The sequence below is a fragment of the Somniosus microcephalus genome, chromosome 20, assembly GCF_052327205.1.
Source record: "Somniosus microcephalus isolate GS21.2 chromosome 20, FLI_Smic_1.0, whole genome shotgun sequence".
In the NCBI taxonomy this organism is placed as follows: Eukaryota; Metazoa; Chordata; class Chondrichthyes; order Squaliformes; family Somniosidae; genus Somniosus; species Somniosus microcephalus.
The window spans coordinates 328,927-348,998 of record NC_141006.1 but is presented as its reverse complement, the minus strand read 5'-3'; the positions used below and the strand labels follow the sequence as shown (position 1 = coordinate 348,998).

Below are 20,072 nucleotides of genomic sequence, written 5' to 3'. Positions count from 1 at the left end.
TAAAAAAATAGAACTGGAGAAATTAATGGGACTGAAAGCCGATGAATCCCCTGGACCTGATGGCCTACATCCTCAGGTTTTGAAAGAGGTGGCTATAGAGATAGTGGAGGCATTGGTTGTCATTTTCCAAAATTCCATAGATTCTAAAACAGTTCCCATGGATTGGAAGGTAGAAAATGTGACCCCACTATTTAAGAAAGGAGGGAGAAAGAAAAGCGGAAACTCAGACTAGTTTGCCTGACATCAGTAGTAGGGAAAATGCTAGAATCTATTATTAAGGACGTGGTAACAGGGCACTTAGAAAATAATAATAGGATTGGGCAGAGTCAACACTGATTTATGAAAGGGGAATCATGTTTGACAAACCTGTTAAGAGATTTTTGAGGTTGTAACGAGCAGAATAGAAAAGGAGGAATCAGTGGATGTGGTGTATTTGGATTTTCAGAAGGCATTCGATAAGGTGCCACACAAGAGGTTATTAAACAAAATTAGGGCTCATGGGATTGGGAGTAATATACTAGCATTGATTGAGGATTGGTTAATGGACAGAAAACAGAGAGTAGGAATAAACAGGTCATATTCAGGTTGGCAGACTGTAACTAGTGGGGTACCGCAAGGATCAATGCTTGGGCCTCAGCTATTCACAATCTACATCAATGATTTGGATGAGGGGACCAAATGTAATATATCCAAGTTTGCTGCTGATACAAGGCTGAGTGGGAATGTAAGTTGTGAGGAGGATGCACAGAGGCTTCAAGGGGATATAAACAGGTTAAGTGAGTGGGCAAATGGAATATAATGTGGAGAAATATGAAGTTATCCACTTTGGTAGGAAAAATAGAAAAGCAGAGTATTTTTTAAATGGTGAGAGATTGGGAAATGTTGGTGTTCAGAGGGACCTGGGTGTCCTTGTACACGAATCACTGAAAGTTAACATGCAGGTACAGCAATCAATTAGGAAAGCAAATGGTATGTTGGCCTTTATTACAAGAGGATTTGAGTATAAGAGTAAAGACATCTTACTGCAATTATATAGGGCCCTGGTGAGACCACACCTGGAGTATTGTGTACAGTTTTGGTCTCCTTACCTAAGGAAGGATATACTTGCCATAGAGGGAGTGCAACGAAGGTTCACCAGACTGGTTCCTGGGATGGGGGGATTGTCCTATGAGGAGAGATTGAGTAGCCAAGGCCTATATTCGCTCGAGTTTAGAAGAATGAGGTGATCTCATTGAAACATACAAAATTCTTACAGGACTTGACAGGGTAGATGCAGGGAGGATGTTTCCCCTGGCTGGGGAGTCTAGAACACGAGGTCAGTCTCAGAATAAGGGGTTGGCCATTTAGGACTGAGATAAGGAGACATTTCTTCACTCAGACATTCAAGACAGAGATCGATAGATTTTCGAATATTAAGGGAATCAAGGGATATGGGGATAGTGCAGGAAAGCGGAGATGAGGTAGAAGATCAGCCATGATCTTATTGAATGGTGGAGCAGGTTCAAAGGGCCAAATGTCCCACTCCTGCTTCTATTTCTATGTTCTTATGGCACCACGCACAATACAGCGTCCCTATATTGCCCAAGGCATTCCTTTCTCACTCATCACCAGTGGAATGGTCTGGGGTGGGGGGGGGGAAGTTATGTCTCACCATTCACTGGAACTCACTAACACATTTTCAAAGGTGCACGCGAATCTGTCCAAGGCGGCAAAGTGGTGACAATAAGGATTTCACTGCTTGACGACACATGAACAGAAAGTTTACACAAACATTGGCTAAAACACCGAAGTGCCTACCCTTGTGTGTTGTTAGTTGTTAAGATTGGACAAGGATGAAAGTGAGTGTGAGCGTTGGCTAGTGAGATGCGGAAGTGATAATGTAGATAGAGAGGGATGGGTGGAGGTGCAAGGTAAGTTGGTGTGAGTAAGGATGTGCAGGAGTCGGGTCAGGAAGGCAGAGTGATGGGGATGTGATGAGTGGCACAGCAGCATGAGGCTGAGTGTGGCTTTGCAGTAACGTTTCGTGATCTACTGAGATCATTGAAAAGTTTGCGTCACTGCAGCCTGGTCCTCCTGATGACATCCCTGCTTGTGCCCTCCTGCGCAATGTCCAACCAGGTTCCGTTGGTGTCCTGGGGAGGTGTCTTCCGCCCATTGTAAGGGAAGAGAACCTCCTTGCGTGCTATGACTCCCTCCATAAGCATATGGAGGGAGTCATGGGAGAGACTGGGTGCAGCCATGCACCTCTGTGCAGTGCTTGTCAGTGTTTGCAGCAACTCAATGCTGCAGAACACTGACAGCAGAACAGTCAAAATCATTTTGGATATGGCCCCTTTAAGGAAACTGGCTGATGACGTGTCATCAAATGTCGTCATCAGGCCCGCTTCCTATTAATTGGCCGGGATCATCGCAGGGTGGGCTTAAGTTGGAATAAATGGGTCTTTTTCCGAGTGGCAGGCAGTGACTAGTTGGGTACCACAGGGATCGGTGCTAGGACCCCAGCTATTCATAATATATATAAATGATCTAAATGAGGGAACTAGATGTAATATCTCCAAGTTTGCAGACGACACAAAGCTGGGTGGGCGTGTGTGCTGTGAGGAGGATGCAGAGAAACTCCAGTATGATTTGGATAGGTTGGGTGATTATATTGCATTTGCCATGCATCTGTCCAATGTGGATAAATGCGAGGTTATCCACTTTGGTGGCAAAAACAGGAAGGCAGATTATTATCTGAACGCCAATAGATTGGGAAAAGGGGAAGTGCAACGAGACCTGGGTGTTCTTGTGCACCAGTCGCTGAAGGTAAGCATGCAGGTGCAGCAGGTGGTTAAGAAGGCAAATGGTATGTTGGCCTTCATAGCGAGAGGATTCGAGTACAGGAGCAAGGATGTCTTGCTTCAGTTGTACAAGGCCTTGGTGAGACCACACCTTGAGTATTGTGTGCAGTTTTGGTCGCCTTATCTGAGGAAGGATGTTCTTGCCATGGAGGGAGTGCAGCAAAGATTCATCAGACTGATACCTGGGATGGCAGGAATGACGTATGAGGAGAGATTGGGTTGATTAGGCTTATATTCGCTAGAGTTTAGAAGAATGAGAGGGGATCTCATTGAAACTTATAAAATTCTAGCAGGACTAGACAGACTAGATGCAGGAAGGATGTTCCCCATGGCGGGGGAGTCCAGAACCAGGGGTCACAGTCTAAAGATAAGGGGTAAGCCATTTAGGACTGAGATGAGGAGGAATTTCTTCACCCAGAGAGTGGTGAACCTGTGGAATTCGCTACGACAGAAGGCAGTTGAGGCAAATTCATTAAATATATTCAAGAATGAGTTAGATATATTTCTTAAGGCTAAAGGGATCAAGGGATATGGGGAGAAAGCAGGGACAGGGTACTGAGTTTGGATGATCAGCCATGATCTCATTAAATGGCGAAACAGGCTCGAGGGCCGAATGGCCTACTCCTGTTCCTATCTTTAAAAAAAAGAAGTCCTATTTACGTAAAATCTTGTTTGAGGCCGGGTTCGAGGCAGACGCGAGGTCTGCACATGCCATGGACATGCCCGCCATGGACCTGCAGAGCTTGGAAAAATCCAGGACACATTTGCTATCAGTTACAAGGAATCCCAGCAAACATGGTCCTCCTAAACCTGAAGCAATATATAGAGAACCCACACAAACCTGTTGCCAATGCTCTGCAGTTTGGCTCCCTGCTCTTTAACTCCCAATATTGTATAGAGCTCACAGTGTAGACATTCAGATCATCTTTTGAAAATTCCCATTCTGCAGACGTCTTCTTCTGAAAAATAAAAACTTGAAATGAGACAGGTGATTTCAATTTAAGCAGCTTCCATGTTCAATAATTAGGGATACTCTGCCCTGTATATTCAATGCTCAGGGTATCACACTCTGTCCTGTATATTCAATGCTCAGGGTATCACACTCTGCCCTGCATATTCAATGCTCAGGGTATCACACTCTGCCCTGTATATTCAGCGCTCAGGGTATCACACTCTGCCCTGTATATTCAGCACTCAGGGTTACACACTCTGTCCTGTATATTCAATGCTCAGGGTATCACACTCTGTCCTGTATATTCAATGCTCAGGGTATCACACTCTGTTCTGTATATTCAATGCTCAGGGTATCACACTCTGTCCTGTATATTCAATGCTCAGGGTATCACACTCTGTCCTGTATATTCAATGCTCAGGGTATCACACTCTGTTCTGTATATTCAATGCTCAGGGTATCACACTCTGTCCTGTATATTCAATGCTCAGGGTATCACACTCTGTCCTGTATATTCAATGCTCAGGGTATCACACTCTGCCCTGTATATTCAATGCTCAGGGTATCACACTCTGTCCTGTATATTCAGCACTCAGGGTATCACACTCTGTCCTGTATATTCAATGCTCAGGGTATCACACTCTGCCCTGTATATTCAGCACTCAGGGTATCACACTCTGCCCTGTATATTCAGCACTCAGGGTATCACACTCTGCCCTGTATATTCAATGCTCAGGGTATCACACTCTGTCCTGTATATTCAATGCTCAGGGTATCACACTCTGTCCTGTATATTCAGCACTCAGGGTTACACACTCTGTCCTGTATATTCAATGCTCAGGGTATCACACTCTGTCCTGTATATTCAATGCTCAGGGTATCACACTCTGTCCTGTATATTCAATGCTCAGGGTATCACACTCTGTCCTGTATATTCAGCACTCAGGGTTACACACTCTGTCCTGTATATTCAATGCTCAGGGTATCACACTCTGTCCTGTATATTCAATGCTCAGGGTATCACACTCTGCCCTGTATATTCAATGCTCAGGGTATCACACTCTGTCCTGTATATTCAATGCTCAGGGTATCACACTCTGCCCTGTATATTCAATGCTCAGGGTATCACACTCTGCCCTGTATATTCAATGCTCAGGGTATCACACTCTGTCCTGTATATTCAATGCTCAGGGTATCACACTCTGTCCTGTATATTCAGCACTCAGGGTTACACACTCTGTCCTGTATATTCAATGCTCAGGGTATCACACTCTGTCCTGTATATTCAATGCTCAGGGTATCACACTCTGCCCTGTATATTCAATGCTCAGGGTATCACACTCTGTCCTGTATATTCAATGCTCAGGGTATCACACTCTGCCCTGTATATTCAATGCTCAGGGTATCACACTCTGTCCTGTATATTCAATGCTCAGGGTATCACACTCTGCCCTGTATATTCAATGCTCAGGGTATCACACTCTGTCCTGTATATTCAATGCTCAGGGTATCACACTCTGCCCTGTATATTCAATGCTCAGGGTATCACACTCTGCCCTGTATATTCAATGCTCAGGGTATCACACTCTGCCCTGTATATTCAATGCTCAGGGTATCACACTCTGCCCTGTATATTCAATGCTCAGGGTATCACACTCTGCCCTGTATATTCAATGCTCAGGGTATCACACTCTGTCCTGTATATTCAATGCTCAGGGTATCACACTCTGTCCTGTATATTCAATGCTCAGGGTATCACACTCTGCCCTGTATATTCAATGCTCAGGGTATCACACTCTGCCCTGTATATTCAATGCTCAGGGTATCACACTCTGTCCTGTATATTCAGCACTCAGGGTATCACACTCTGCCCTGTATATTCAATGCTCAGGGTATCACACTCTGTCCTGTATATTCAATTCTCAGGGTATCACACTCTGCCCTGTATATTCAATGCTCAGGGTGTCACACTCTGTCCTGTATATTCAATGCTCAGGGTATCACACTCTGTCCTGTATATTCAATGCTCAGGGTATCACACTCTGCCCTGTATATTCAATGCTCAGGGTATCACACTCTGCCCTGTATATTCAATTCTCAGGGTATCACACTCTGCCCTGTATATTCAATGCTCAGGGTGTCACACTCTGCCCTGTATATTCAATGCTCAGGGTATCACACTCTGCCCTGTATATTCAATGCTCAGGGTGTCACACTCTGCCCTGTATATTCAATTCTCAGGGTATCACACTCTGCCCTGTATATTCAATGCTCAGGGTGTCACACTCTGCCCTGTATATTCAATGCTCAGGGTGTCACACTCTGCCCTGTATATTCAATGCTCAGGGTGTCACACTCTGCCCTGTATATTCAATTCTCAGGGTATCACACTCTGCCCTGTATATTCAATGCTCAGGGTGTCACACTCTGCCCTGTATATTCAATGCTCAGGGTATCACACTCTGTCCTGTATATTCAATGCTCAGGGTATCACACTCTGTCCTGTATATTCAATGCTCAGGGTATCACACTCTGCCCTGTATATTCAATGCTCAGGGTATCACACTCTGCCCTGTATATTCAATGCTCAGGGTGTCACACTCTGCCCTGTATATTCAATGCTCAGGGTATAATACACTATCTGATGCTGTGAACTTAATTGTAGCTGAGGAGTGTTGTGCAGGTGTGCAAAAAAATATATTTCCTTGGGCCATGAGCTGGGTTCGCACTGGTTACAAATACGTGAGGGATTGCACTTACCATCAGTTTATTCAACTTCTTTTCATATTGTTTCATCATAGCCTCCTTTACATATTTATTTCGATGCAGCATGCAAAATCGTTTCTTTTTCTTGTGTTCTGTCAAATGCTCCTCAATATGTCTGAAGGGGTTGGTCTTTGAAAGAAAAGGAATAATCTGATCCTGCTCTCTATGCTCAGGGTTTTTATCATTGTAAATGTTTGTCTAATATTTACTTACAGCTGTGTTCATTTCTTCAATCGTGATATCATGTTCCCTGAAACAGCGAATCAGAACGTTTCAGTATCAGGACATTAATAATGGCCCGAATTTGCGGTGGTTAATGTTAGCGAACGAACAGCGTCCCGCGCAGGCCACTCACAAGCTGCTGCCGCAGGAAGACACCACGCATGTGTGGAAATGGCCCGTGTACGGAAAAAAAAATTAGAGCTAACATTTCATGTAGAACAAACATTATGGCCCTGAAAAACTAGTTCTTACATTTGTGGAGTGTCAAATTTCTCCATTATGATAAAATGTACAATTTTTTTTAATTTTACATTTTTTTTTTTAAGTTTGATCATGATATTTCAGGTTTTACCTTATCTCCAGTTGTGAGTCCCAATCTTTGTTTCACTCTGTAACATTTTTTAAATGTCCAGATAAAAGCAGCTTCTCATGGTTTCCTGTCTGTGAGAATTCAGCATCGCTCCAGGGGTTCCCACTACAGAGCACTGAAATCACTTGAACATCGAAAAAGGCAAAGTTCTCACCACAGAGATCGTGAGATCTCTGGACAGCTTTCTTCAGGGCCAACAGCGAGCCCCTTTGCTTCGCCACTGACCACAAATTCTGGGCCAACGCGTCTGACATACGAGCCCTGGCTCAATGGGGAACACTCTCGCCCGAGTCAGAAAGTTGAGAGTTCAAATCCCACTCCAGAGAATTGAGCACAAAATTTGGGCTGTCACTTTACTGCAATACTGAGGGAGTGCTGCACTGTCGGAGATGCCGTCTTTTGGATGAGACATTAAATCAGGGCCCCGTCTGCCATCTCAGTTTGACATAAACGATCCCATCCCATTTCGAAGAAGGGCACGGGAATTCTCCCGGTGTCCTGCCAATATTTATCCCTCAACCATAATCACTAAAACAAATTATCTGTTCATAAATTCATTGCTGTTTGTGGGAGCTTGCTGTACACAAATTCACTGTCAAATTTCCTACATTACAACAGTGACTACACTTCAAAAGTACTTCATTGACTGTAAAGCGCTTTGGGACGTCCTGAGGTTGTGAAAGGCATTATATAAATGCAAAATGTTTCTTTCTTCCAATCCTTATATATGGGAGCAGTACCAGCTTTGCTCCCACCTCCAGGAAATAACGGCCCAATAAAGGACATGTTGTGGCTCACAGTACAGTGGCCTGGAGGCAGGAGCCGATTCCCAGGTCATTGTTTGCTGCCCAGGTTGCTTTCTATAGAATGAAGCCCATGGTGCAACTGGACCATTGGCATACTGAAACTCCACCTCAAATGTGTGAACAGAGCAGGTGCAGCACTTCCACAGTCCAGTGAGAGTACCGCATTGTTACTGCATGCTGCAAGCTCCAGAACTGAAAAGGACTGCTCCTTCCTGCTCTGAATGAGGAAGAGGAAGGGTGGGCAAGCCCTCTAGGCTCAGCATCATGATGAGTTCCCGACTGAGGAGGAGGTCATTCAGCACATCCCTTTTACCAGCTACAAGCCATCAGAGACAGACGCGTGGGATTAGAATACAGCTCAAATGGAGAATGAACACCAGCATGGACTGCTTCTGTGCTGTAATTTCTATGTAGTTCGATATAATAGAATAGAAAGTACTGCAAGTCGGGTGTATGACTTGGTTAATATCTTCTGTCACTGCTGATATTCACAGGATCTTAGTGTCAGATTTTGGTGCAATGAGACAGGTCAAGGGATACAAGAAGGTGAATGTTGTGACCAACCTGCAGCTAGCTCCTCCCTTCCTACTTCCCTGACTTCCTCTGCTTCTCCTGCATGTCTGCCCAGGAGTTCCAGGGCTTTCATCTTGTCTGGGGAGGGAAGACAGAAGGTGGAGATTTCTCTCCTAATGGCTGGTCTCTGGAACATAGGAACAGGAGGAGGCCATTCTGCCACTTGAGCCTGTTCCACCATTCAATTAGATCATGGCTGATCTGTACCTCATCTCCATTTGCTCACCTTTATTCTACATTCCTTGATACCCTTACTTAACATATTTCTGAGCTGGTTATGGGTAACTTTATTATTTACGGAGCATTCAGAAAGAGAAAGGCGCCCTCCCCCAGCCCCAACCTCCAATCTCATCCCTCCCCCGCCCACGATCTCTGATTCCGTGGAGGGGGGAAAAGGGAGATCGGGCCAAGGGACGAGAGATTGGGATAGGGGAATCTGCAGCTCCCACCTCGGATCAACTGCCGGACATTCCCCTCGCTACCAGTTAAATGCAAGTCACAGCGTTGATGATGTCATCAGGCCAGGAAAAGGAATGCTAATTAGGCCCGCACCTGCCTTTTGCGAGGGCCTCGTCAATGGCCTGATTTCTGTATGTTACAATTTATTGAGGCGGGAATGGAGTTGGGCTGGTTGAACCTAATATTTGCCCCCCACCCAAACCCCCCAACGACACGGGAGTTAAAATCAAGGCAGCTGTTTCTGACTTTAGTAAACAGGGTAACCTCTGACCTACTGCATACAAGGCTATGGACCAAATGCTGGAAAATGGGATTAGACTGGGACAGGGATTGATGGTCGGCGCAGACACGATGGGCCGAAGGGCCTCTTTCTGTGCTGTATAACTCTATGACTCTATGACTCTACTATAAGCAGCACCAAAGGGTGGTGGTGGGGGGTCTCCAAGTAAGATGATAAATATAACTAACTTTAGTGTACATTCACTGAATGCAAACAGACCTTATGTATTCTTCCGGCTGGATATCATCTGTCTGCGTGCAGATAAAAACAACGTCTTGACATCTTCCCCCATTAGTGGCAGTTTTTACAGTTTTACCAAAAATCTCATCTGCAATTTTTTCATCAATAGCCCTGGAAATCCTTGACACAATCCAGACAGATGAGCAGTTTGTCAGATGCTGCAAAACACACACAAGAAAGGGTGAAAGAAGTTCAATTGTCAAAATAAATGGTGACAATGTGGTACAATATTAGGTCAGAGGGATATAGAATCATCACAGCACCAGTATCACTGTGAACAGTGGCACAGTATCACTGAACAGTGGCACGGGACCACTGAACTGTCGCACGGGATCACTGAACTGTCGCACGGGATCACTGAACAGTCGCACGGGATCACTGAACTGTCGCACGGGATCACTGAACTGTCGCACGGGATCACTGAACTGTCGCACGGGATCACTGAACTGTCGCACGGGATCACTGAACAGTCGCACGGGATCACTGAACAGTCGCACGGGATCACTGAACTGTCGCACGGGATCACTGAACTGTCGCACGGGATCACTGAACAGTCGCACGGGATCACTGAACTGTCGCACGGGATCACTGAACAGTCGCACGGGATCACTGAACAGTCGCACGGGATCACTGAACTGTCGCACGGGATCACTGAACTGTCGCACGGGATCACTGAACTGTCGCACGGGATCATTGAACAGTCGCACGGGATCAGGATGAACAGTCGCACAGTATCACTGTGAACAGTCACACAGTGACACACCTGAGCGAGAACACTGATGTTGGTACGCCTATCCTGCCAATGGATTTGCAGGATCTTGGAGGCAGCGTTGGTGGTACCTCTCCAGTGCCTTGAGGTGCCTGCTGTACATGGACCATGTCTCTGAAGCATACAGGAGGGCGGGTATCACTACTGCTCTGTGGACCATGAGCTTGGTGCTGGGTTTGAGGTCCTGGTCTTAAAACACTCTCTTCCTCAGGCGACCGAAGGCTGCACTGCCACACTGAAGGCGGTGTTGGACTTAGTCATCGATGTCTGCCCTTGTTGACAGTAGGCTCCCGAGGTACGGAAAGTGGTCCATGTTGTTCAAGGCCACATCATGGATTTTGATAATCAGGGAGCAGTACTGTGCGGTGGGGGCAGGTTGGTAGAGGACCTTTGTCTTATGGATGTTTAGTGTAAGGCCTATGCTCTCGTACGCTTCGGTGAAGGTGTTGACAATGGTTTGGAGTTCGGCCTCAGAGTGTGCGCAGAAGCAAGCGTCGTCTGCATACTGTAATTTGATGACAGAGGATGGGATGACCTTGGATCTGGACTGGAGGCGACGGAGGTTGAACAGTTTCTCGTTTGTTCTGTAGATTAGCTCCACTCCAGCTGGTAGCTTACTGAGGGCGAGACGGAGCATTGCAGCCAGGAAGATCGAGAAGAGCGTTGGTGCGATGACACAGCTTTGCTTGACCCCAGTTCATACGTGAATTGGGTCTGTGGTGGATCCGTTGGTCAGGATCACGGCTTGCATGTCGTCGTGAAGCAGGTGGAGGATGGTGACAAACTTTTGAGGGCAGCCGAATTTGAGGAGGATACTCCATAATCCCGCATGATTGACAGCGTCGAAGGCCTTTGTGAGGTCAAAGAAGGCCATGTAGAGCGGTTGGTGCTGTTCCCTGCATTTCTCTTGTAATTGACGTGCGGTGAAGATCAGGTCTATTGTGCCCCTTAGTGGGTGGAATCCACATTGTGACTCTGGGAGGAGTCATCGCAAGAATCCTCCTCAGTCACTTTCCCTGTGGCAGACAGCAGGGAGACTCCTCTGTAATTACTGCAATCGGACTTGTCACCTTTCTTGAAGATGGTCACGATTACGGCGTCTCTGAGATCCCCTGGCATGCTCTCCTCCTTCCAAATAAGAGAAATGAGTTCATGTATTCGCGCCAATAGTGCTTCTCTGCCATGTTTTAGCACCCCGGCGGGGATTCCATCTGCTCCTGAGGCCTTGTTGTTCTCAGTTGTCGGATGGCCTTTTCAACCTCATGCCGGGCTGGGATTGTGCTGAGATGGTGGCGGGTAGCATGCTGCGGGATGGAGTTGAGGACACTCGCGTCGAAGACAGAGTCTCGGTTAAGGAGATCTTCGAAGTGCTCCTTCCAGCAGGCACTGACTGCCACTCTGTCCTTGATGAGTACCTCTCCATTCTTGGCCCGCAGTGGGGTAGGACCTTGGGTGCTTGGGCCATAGTTGGTCTTGACTGCGCTAAAGAATCCACGCACGTCGTGGTTGTCGGCTAGCTGCTGGATCTCCTGCGCTTTCTCCACCCACCATCTGTTCTTTAGGTCGCAAGTTTTTTGTTGGACCTCGACCTTCAGGCGTCTGTAGAGCTGCTTTCTTGCTCTCGAGTTCTGTTGCTGTTTCCAGATCAGGAATGCCTTGCGCTTGCGGCTTATTAGCTCCTGGATCTCCTGGTCGTTCTCATCGAACCAGTCTTGGTGTTTCCTGGTCGAATGACCAAGCGTCTCTTCACAGGTGCTGATTATGGAGGCCTTGAGTGCAGACCAGGTGCTGTGGACACTCTGGGCTTGATTTTAACGCAGCCAACAGGCGAGCATTTAGGCGTGCGGGGGGTTAAAATCGCAAAACCTGGGGGTCGGGACTCCCCCGCCCCGGTTCCCGTCTCCACCACGCAGCAGATGGGACTGGTCTTTAGGGCCCTTAAACAGCACTGATTGGCCTTTATAATCCCATTTTAACAGGCCCTTGCCTGTTTAACCCTTTTCCCAAGTAAAATACACCTGGTGGGGTTCACGCCTGTGAAACCTGGTGTGAACACTATTGGCTTGCTGACTATCAGCTACAAGTCCAACATTAAAGAGGAGATTTGATCAGTCATCATTTGCAGGTGGCAGGACTTTGTTGTCTCAGGTCTGGGGCAACTTTTACCAGGCCTAACCACACCTGTGGAAGGTTGGAGCCTCACACACTTCTCCAGTGTGACCTCCTGCGAGACCCTTCTCGCCACACTCGCTCAGCGCTTCCTCAACTGAGGCACCTACCAAAAGCATGGGAGGCCGTTTTTTCCTTCCCCTCTTGGCATTAGAGGACCTCCAGCCCCATTCGCGAAATGACACACGCCACAACTGCAGAAGTTGCCATCAGAATTTTTATGAAAAACGAACAACTGATGGCATTTTTACAAAATACACAGCATTTCACCCAAGTGACTACCCTTGTGACTATTTGTGCTTTATTTTCCTCTTACGCATGCTCCTAAGTAGTGGTTCCCCTGTGGCTTCAGCAGATGTGGAGGCCCCTTGCTCACTTTCCTGCTGCTCCTGTCTCGACACCTTTGGCGGGTGTCCTCTGGGATGGTGAGCCTGTGAGGGCTTGCCAGCTGTCTGCTGCTCCTGCGGCTGTGCAGGGGTTGAGACCTCTATCTCCATTGGGTGTGTACTCCGGCGGGGCTCTGACCGAGGGCTCTGCAGTGGCATGGAAGTGTGAGCGCTTGGAGAGGAGCCCCCACTTCCTTGAGGTCTGCCACCAACCTCCCTCTCATGGGTCAGGTCCCCCTCAGCGCCTGCAAGTGGCTTGAGAGCAGCTTGCTGCACATCAGGGTGGCCATGGGGACCCGTATCTACAATGGCAGTCCTACTCAGAAGGACTTCCATGAAGGTCTGGTTTCTCTATTCAATAGATGCCCATCGCTCCTCAAGAGATGTCATTCTATTCTGAACACTCACCATGTTTTCCATACCCTGGCGACTAACCTCCTAATAATAATAATAATAATAATTCAACTTTATTGTCATTGCACAAGTACATGAACAACGAAATGTGATCTTGCAAGCTCCCATGACTGGGAGAAGCAAAGCCGCTGCGTCGGTGCGCGCCGCCATTCCATTTCCACCATTCCTCCTGTCCGACAATCTTCAGCCCAACGCCCGGGCCTGCTCACCAGCCGCTCCTCCTTCCGTGACCTTCTCACCAACCGCCCCTCCTCGAGCCTCCTTCTGTGACCTTCTGCACCTGGTCTTCCCTGATGGTCACCCCTCCAGGTACTAACCAGGTCTGGCTCTGCTTAGCTTCCAAACCTTGCCAGTGACCCTCCTCTCCTCTACCATTGCCCTCCTCTCCTCTACCGTAGCCAGCCTTACCACGGAGGCAGCAATCATTTCCACGTAGGTAGCCATCCTTTCCGTGTTGATGCGTTCATGCGCCAATGACTCCACAAAGGCTCTGCTCATGTTCGCTATGGACTCCTCCATTCGCTCCACACTCGCAGCGACCCTAGAGACAAAACCTGCCAGAGACTCCTGCATCTGTGCATGGAGTTCCATCACCTCTGATCTTACGGATGGACCCAAAGGCAGAGGGTCGACATGCAGCTGAGCCGAGCTGGCAGAGTCCTGCGCCCTCCGACGAGGACTCTCCACTGCTGTCCCTGTCTCCACAATCTGCTGATGCTCACTTGTGAGCTGTGATACACAAGGTGACAACTTTACTCTATGTCCCGAAGGTCCCACCGAGGTGTGAGTGTCTGTGCTGGTGCTGGGTGCGCTTATTTCTGCTGACACTGCGCCCTCAGAGGTTGCAGATTCCTCTGAGGAGTCTGGCTGCTCAGGCTCTTCCTCCTGCACACTGGGGATGGGGGCTCTCGATGGTCCTGTGGGGGAGTCAAGGAAAAAGTTAGATATGTGATACCAAGGTTACATGCACATTGCATTTTGCAGATGATCATAAGTCTATATGATGTAACTTCAGAATCATTATCAGCGACTCATGCAATACCAATGAGAGAGATGGAAAACTATTCTGTCACCAGCTTGCGGGGATGCTCCTGTCTGTCCTTCCCCAACGTCCGCATCTCGGTCAGCCCCGGCAATCTCCAGGACGCCTTCCTCCCAGGGGGTGAGCTGGGCTAATGAGGGCGGCCCTCCTCCTGTCCTGGCTCGCTCTCTCCTGTTGTGAGCTCTCTTTTCCTGCAATGAGGGAGACAAGTGGAGGTTGAGTGAGAAAGAAGGAGTGAGTGCAGAGATTGCATAGCATAGATACTTAGAAGGAGACAAAGATGGAGTGAGGTTGCAATACCAAGGGCCCTCCCTGTGTGTTGTCAGTTGTGTTCAAAGCATCAGAGTGAGAGGGAGTGTGAGGGCTGCATGGTGGCATAGTTCTGTGAATGCGAGCATAGAGAGAGAGGGAATGGGTAAGGGTGCATGGATGTGAGTGTCTAGTGGGATGTGCAGGAAGAGATTGTTAAAGCTGAGTGCTGGTGAGGAAAGGCAATGGGGATCAGGTTGAGGGTGATGGAAACATCATACAGTACTTACTTTTCCAGTGCAAAGAAGGTCATGGAATCTTTTCCTGCACTGCAACCACGTTCTTCGTGTGAGCCCCAAGCAGTTAACTTGACCTGCCACCTGTAGCCACACAGCCTTGGTCTGACTGGGAGGCCTCTTCCTCCCTGAAGAAGGGAACAGGACCTCCCTGTGGGCCCTAGCACCATCCAGTAATGCCTGCAGTGAAGCCTCATCAAATTTTGGGGCAGATCTGGCCCTCCTGCTGGCCGTTGCTCCTGCAGACTCCTGTGCCATCTTAATGGTGAAGTTTGGGAACCTGCAGAGGAAGCAAGGCTTGCTGTGGACCTTAAAAGCAGCAGCAATGATGACGTCATATTCTGCGACTTTCTGACTGGAAATACTCAATTGCCAAGGCTTCCCATACCTTTGCTCTGCCAATCAATTGGCCAATTGAGTTAAAATTGCATCAATCTCATAGATCCATTTAGAATCGTGTGGGAATCACTAAATTCGGGGAACCCGCCAATTCCCCGCACCTGAGATAAAATCGACCCCTCTGTGTCTCTGAATCACTGGGAGTCGTCAGGTTGGTTGTGAGGCACGGGCTGAATAGGGCTTTCTTAGCAGGGTCTTTGAGTGCTCCAGCGTTGATTTTCCTGCGGCATTGTTTCTGTTGCCGCCACTGTTTTGGGGCTACGTTGATGGAGATGACAGAGCGGATTGGGCGGTGGTCTGTCCAGCAGTCATCAGCTCCTGTCATGGCGCAGGTGATGCGGACGTCCTTGCCGTCCCTCGCCCGGACAATGACGTAGTCCAGCAGATGCCAGTGCTTGAAGCGAGGGTGTTGCCATGAAGCCTTGTACTTGTCTCTCTGACGGAACAAGGTGTTGGTTATGACAAGGCCATGTTCTAAGCATTTCATCAGGAGGCGGGTACCATTGGAGTTGGCTTTCCCTACTCCCTCTCTGCTGATCACACCTCCCCAGAGGTCTGTGTCCTTTCCAACTCTGGCATTGAAGTCGGCAAGGAGGATCAGCTTGTCGCCCATTGGGACTCGGGACAGGGATTGTTCGAGGCTGGAGTAGAATTCCTCTTTGGTCTCATCTGTGGCTTCCAGTGTTGGGGCGTACGCACTGATGACCGTAGCGCACTGGTTCCGGGCTAGGGTGAGCCGTAGAGTCATGAGGCGTTCGTTTATTCCACAAGGAGACTCTGTGAGACGTTCAACTAGCTCATTTTTTATGGCGAAGCCTACCCCATGGAGGCGGCATTCACTGTATCACTGAACAGTCGCACCGTATCACTGCAAACAGTCGCACCGTATCACTGCGAACAGTCGCACCGTATCGCTGCGAACAGTCGCACAGTATCGGCATCACTGTGAACAGTTACACAGTATCAGTATCACTGTGAACAGTCGCACCATATCGCTGCGAACAGTCGCACAGTATCGGCATCACTGTGAACAGTCGCACAGGGGAGAGAGGTAAAAAATAGTCAGTGTGTGACGTCACCAGGGAGCAGGTAAGTGATTGGTTGGTGAGTATTTCTCTTTTTTAAACTTTTACTCTGTAGTTTATCGTTACTAGGGTCTTTTCTGGTGTAGCAGGTACTGTTGGTAGACTATACAAGAGCCTTAGAGATATCTTTAATTGGTGATAGTAAATTAATTTAAATTAATTAAGGGGAAAGTCATGCCAGGAGAGCCCAGCCCCGTGATGTGCTCCTCCTGCTCCATGTGGGAATTCAGGGACACTGCCCCTGGTGACTACGTGTGCAGGAAATGCATCCATCTGCAGCTATTAGCAGACCGCATTGAGGAGCTGGAGCTGCGGGTGGATGGGTTGTGGAGCATTCACGAGGCTGAGAAGTTCGTGGATAGCACGTTTAGTGAGTTGGTCACACCGCAGGGAAGGGCTGCACAGGAAGAAAGGAAATGGGTGACCACCAGGCGGAGCAATAGAAGTAGGCAGGTAGTGCAGAAAACCCCTGTGACCATTCCCCTCTCAAACAGGTATACCGTTTTGGATACTGTTGGGGGGAATGACTCACCAGGGGAAGGCAGCAGCAGCCAGCTTCCTGGCACTGGGGGTGCTCCTGCTGCCCAGGAGGGGAGGAAAAAGAGTGGGAGAGCAATAGTCGTAGGGGATTCTATAGTAAGGGGAACAGATAGGAGTTTCTGTGGCCGTAGACGTGAATCCAGGATGGTTTGTTGCCTCCCTGGTGCCAGGGTCAAGGATGTCACTGAGCGGCTGCAGGGCATTCTGGAGGGGGAGGGTGAACAGCCAGAGGTCGTGGTCCACATTGGTACCAACGACATAGGTAAAAAGAGGGATGAGGTCCTGCAGCAAGAATTTAGGGAGCTAGGGGCAAGATTAAGGAGCAGGACCTCGAAGGTTGTAATCTCTGGATTACTCCCGGTGCCACGTGCTAGTGAGTATAGGAATAGGAGGATAGAACAGATGAATACGTGGCTAAAGGGATGGTGCAGGAGGGAGGGCTTTAGTTTCCTGGATCACTGGGTCTGCTTCTGGGACAGGTGGGACTTGTACAAGTCGGACGGTTTACACCTGAACCAGAGGGGAACCAATATCCTTGCGGGGAGGTTTGCTAGCACTGCTGGGGGGGGTTTAAACTAATTCGGCAGGGGGATGGGATACAGAGTGGAGCTATAGTAGGGGGTGATTTACAGCCAAATAAGGAGGAAGAAACAAGTCAGCAGGGAAGGCAGAGCAAAGGTGTGAAGGCAAAAGGGAATATGGCAGGGCTGGAAGGCATTTATTTTAATGCAAGGAGTCTTGCAAATAAGGTGGATGAACTGAAGTTGTTGTTGAACACATGGGAGTACGATATTGTTGCTATCACGGAGACATGGTTGAGGGAGGGTCAGGACTGGCAGCTAAATATTCCGGGGTATAGAATCTTCAGGCGAGACAGAGGGGGGTGTAAAAGGGGAGGGGGTGTTGCAATATTAATTAAGGAGTCTATTACTGCTGTAAGGAGGGATGATATATTAGCGGGTTCCTCTAATGAGGCCATATGGGTAGAACTTAAAAACAAAAAGGGGTCAAGCACCTTGCTGGGAGTGTACTATAGGCCCCCAAACAGTCAGGGGGAGATAGAGGAACAGATATGCAGGCAGATATCAGAAAAGTGTGAAAATAATAGGGTAGTAATAGTGGGGGATTTCAACTTCCCCAATATAAATTGGGATAGTCAGAGTGTGAAAGGCTTGGAGGGAGCAGAATTCTTAAAGTGCATCCAGGAAAGCTTTTTGAGCCAACATGTAGAAAGTCCTACAAGAGAGGGGGCGGTACTGGACCTAATTCTAGGGAATGTAGCCGGGCAGGTGGTGGAAGTGTCTGTAGGAGAGCATTTTGGCGATAGTGACCACAATTCGGTGAGATTTAAGGTGGTCATGGAAAAAGACAAAGACGGCCCGGAAATAAGGGTTCTAAATTGGGGGAAGGCTGATTTTAATAAGATAAGACAGGATCTGGCCAAAGTGGACTGGGAGCAGCTACTTATAGGAAAATCCACATCAAAACAGTGGGAGGCTTTCAGAAGGGAAATAGAGAGAGTACAACACCAACATGTTCCTGTAAAGGTCAAGGGTGGGACCAACAAGCAAAGGGAACCTTGGATGACAAAGGATATACAAAAATGCATTAGGAAAAAAAGGGGGGCTTTTGGCAGTTACAAAAGACAAAAGACGGTGGAAGCCCTAGAGGAGTATAAGAGGTGCAGGGGCATACTTAAAAAGGAAATTAGGAGGGCGAGGAGGGGCCATGAAATAACACTGGTGAGCAAAATAAAGGAAAATCCTAAGATGTTTTATAAGTATATTAAGGGCAAGAGGATAACCAGGGAAAGGGTAGGGCCCATTAGGGACCAAAGTGGCAAGCTGTGTGTAGAGCCAGATGAAGTAGGTGGGGTTTTAAATGAATTTTTTGCCTCAGTGTTCACTATGGAGAAAGACGATGCAGACATAGAAGTCGGGCAAGGGGACTGTGACATACTTGAACATATTAGCATCGAGAGGGAGGAGGTACTAGCGGTTTTAGCAGGCCAAAAAGTGGATAAATCCCCAGGCCCGGACGAGATGTATCCCAGGCTGCTGTGGGAGGCAAAGGAGGAGATTGCAGGGGCTCTGACACAAATTTTCAGAACCTCTCTGGCCACAGGGGATGTACCAGAGGACTGGAGAACAGCTAACGTAGTACCATTATTCAAGAAGGGTAGCAGGGATAAACCAGGGAATTACAGGCCAGTGAGCCTAACATCTGTGGTAGGGAAATTATTGGAAAAAATTCTGAGGGACAAAATTAGTCTCCACTTGGAGAGGCAAGGATTAATCGGGGATAGTCAGCATGGCTTTGTCAAGGGTAAATCATGTCTGACCAATCTGATTGAATTTTTCGAGGGGGTGACTAGGTGTGTGGATGAGGGAAATGCTGTGGATGTGGTTTACATGGACTTCAGTAAAGCTTTTGACAAGGTCCCGCATAGGAGACTGGTCAAGAAGGTAAGAGCCCATGGGATCCAGGGGGCCTTGGCGCGTTGGATCCTAAACTGGCTGAGTGGCAGGAGGCAGAGGGTGATGGTCGAAGGTTGCTTTTGTGACTGGAAGCCTGTGTCCAGTGGGGTACCTCAGGGATCGGTGCTGGGTCCCTTGCTGTTTGTGATCTACATTAATGATTTGGATGAGAATGTAAAGGGTATGATCAGTAAGTTCGCGGATGACACGAAAATTGGTGGGGTGGTAAATTGCGAGGAGGAAAGCCTCAGGCTACAGGACGATATTAACGGGTTGGTCAGATGGGCGGAAAAGTGGCAAATGGAATTTAACCCGGAAAAGTGCGAGGTGATGCATTTTGGACGGACAAATAAGGCAAGGGAATACACAATGAGTGGTAGGACCCTAGGAAGTACAGAGGGTCAGAGGGACCTTGGTGTACATGTACATAGATCCCTGAAGGCAGCGGAACAGGTAGATAAGGTGGTTAAAAAGGCTTATGGGATACTTGCCTTCATTAGCAGAGGCATAGAATATAAGAGCAGGGAGGTTATGATGGAGCTGTACAAAACGCTGGTGAGGCCACAGCTGGAGTACTGTGTGCAGTTCTGGTCGCCTCACTATAGGAAGGATGTGATTGCTTTGGAGAGGGTGCAGAGAAGATTCACCAGGATGTTACCTGGGATGGAGCGCCTCAGCTATGAAGAAAGACTCAACAGGCTGGGGTTGTTTTCCTCGGAGCAAAGGAGGCTGAGGGGG

At 48.1% G+C, this 20,072-nt stretch overlaps 1 protein-coding gene across 2 annotated transcripts in view; it reads right to left on the bottom strand.

Annotated features, from left to right (window-relative positions):
- The window catches only part of LOC147103016 (nuclear GTPase SLIP-GC-like), a 425,066-nt gene that overhangs the window by 257,385 nt on the left and 147,609 nt on the right, over nucleotides 1-20,072 (bottom strand). The window contains exons 8-11 of one of the 2 annotated variants that reach the window (XM_085962284.1): nucleotides 9,488-9,666; nucleotides 6,772-6,808; nucleotides 6,553-6,687; nucleotides 3,682-3,799 (exon numbers count right to left, since the gene is read on the bottom strand). In XM_085962284.1, the coding sequence (XP_085818410.1) occupies nucleotides 3,682-3,799; nucleotides 6,553-6,687; nucleotides 6,772-6,808; nucleotides 9,488-9,666 (469 nt within the window). The remainder of the gene's footprint in view (nucleotides 1-3,681; nucleotides 3,800-6,552; nucleotides 6,688-6,771; nucleotides 6,809-9,487; nucleotides 9,667-20,072) is intronic. The other variant, XM_085962285.1, reaches the window with a different exon arrangement.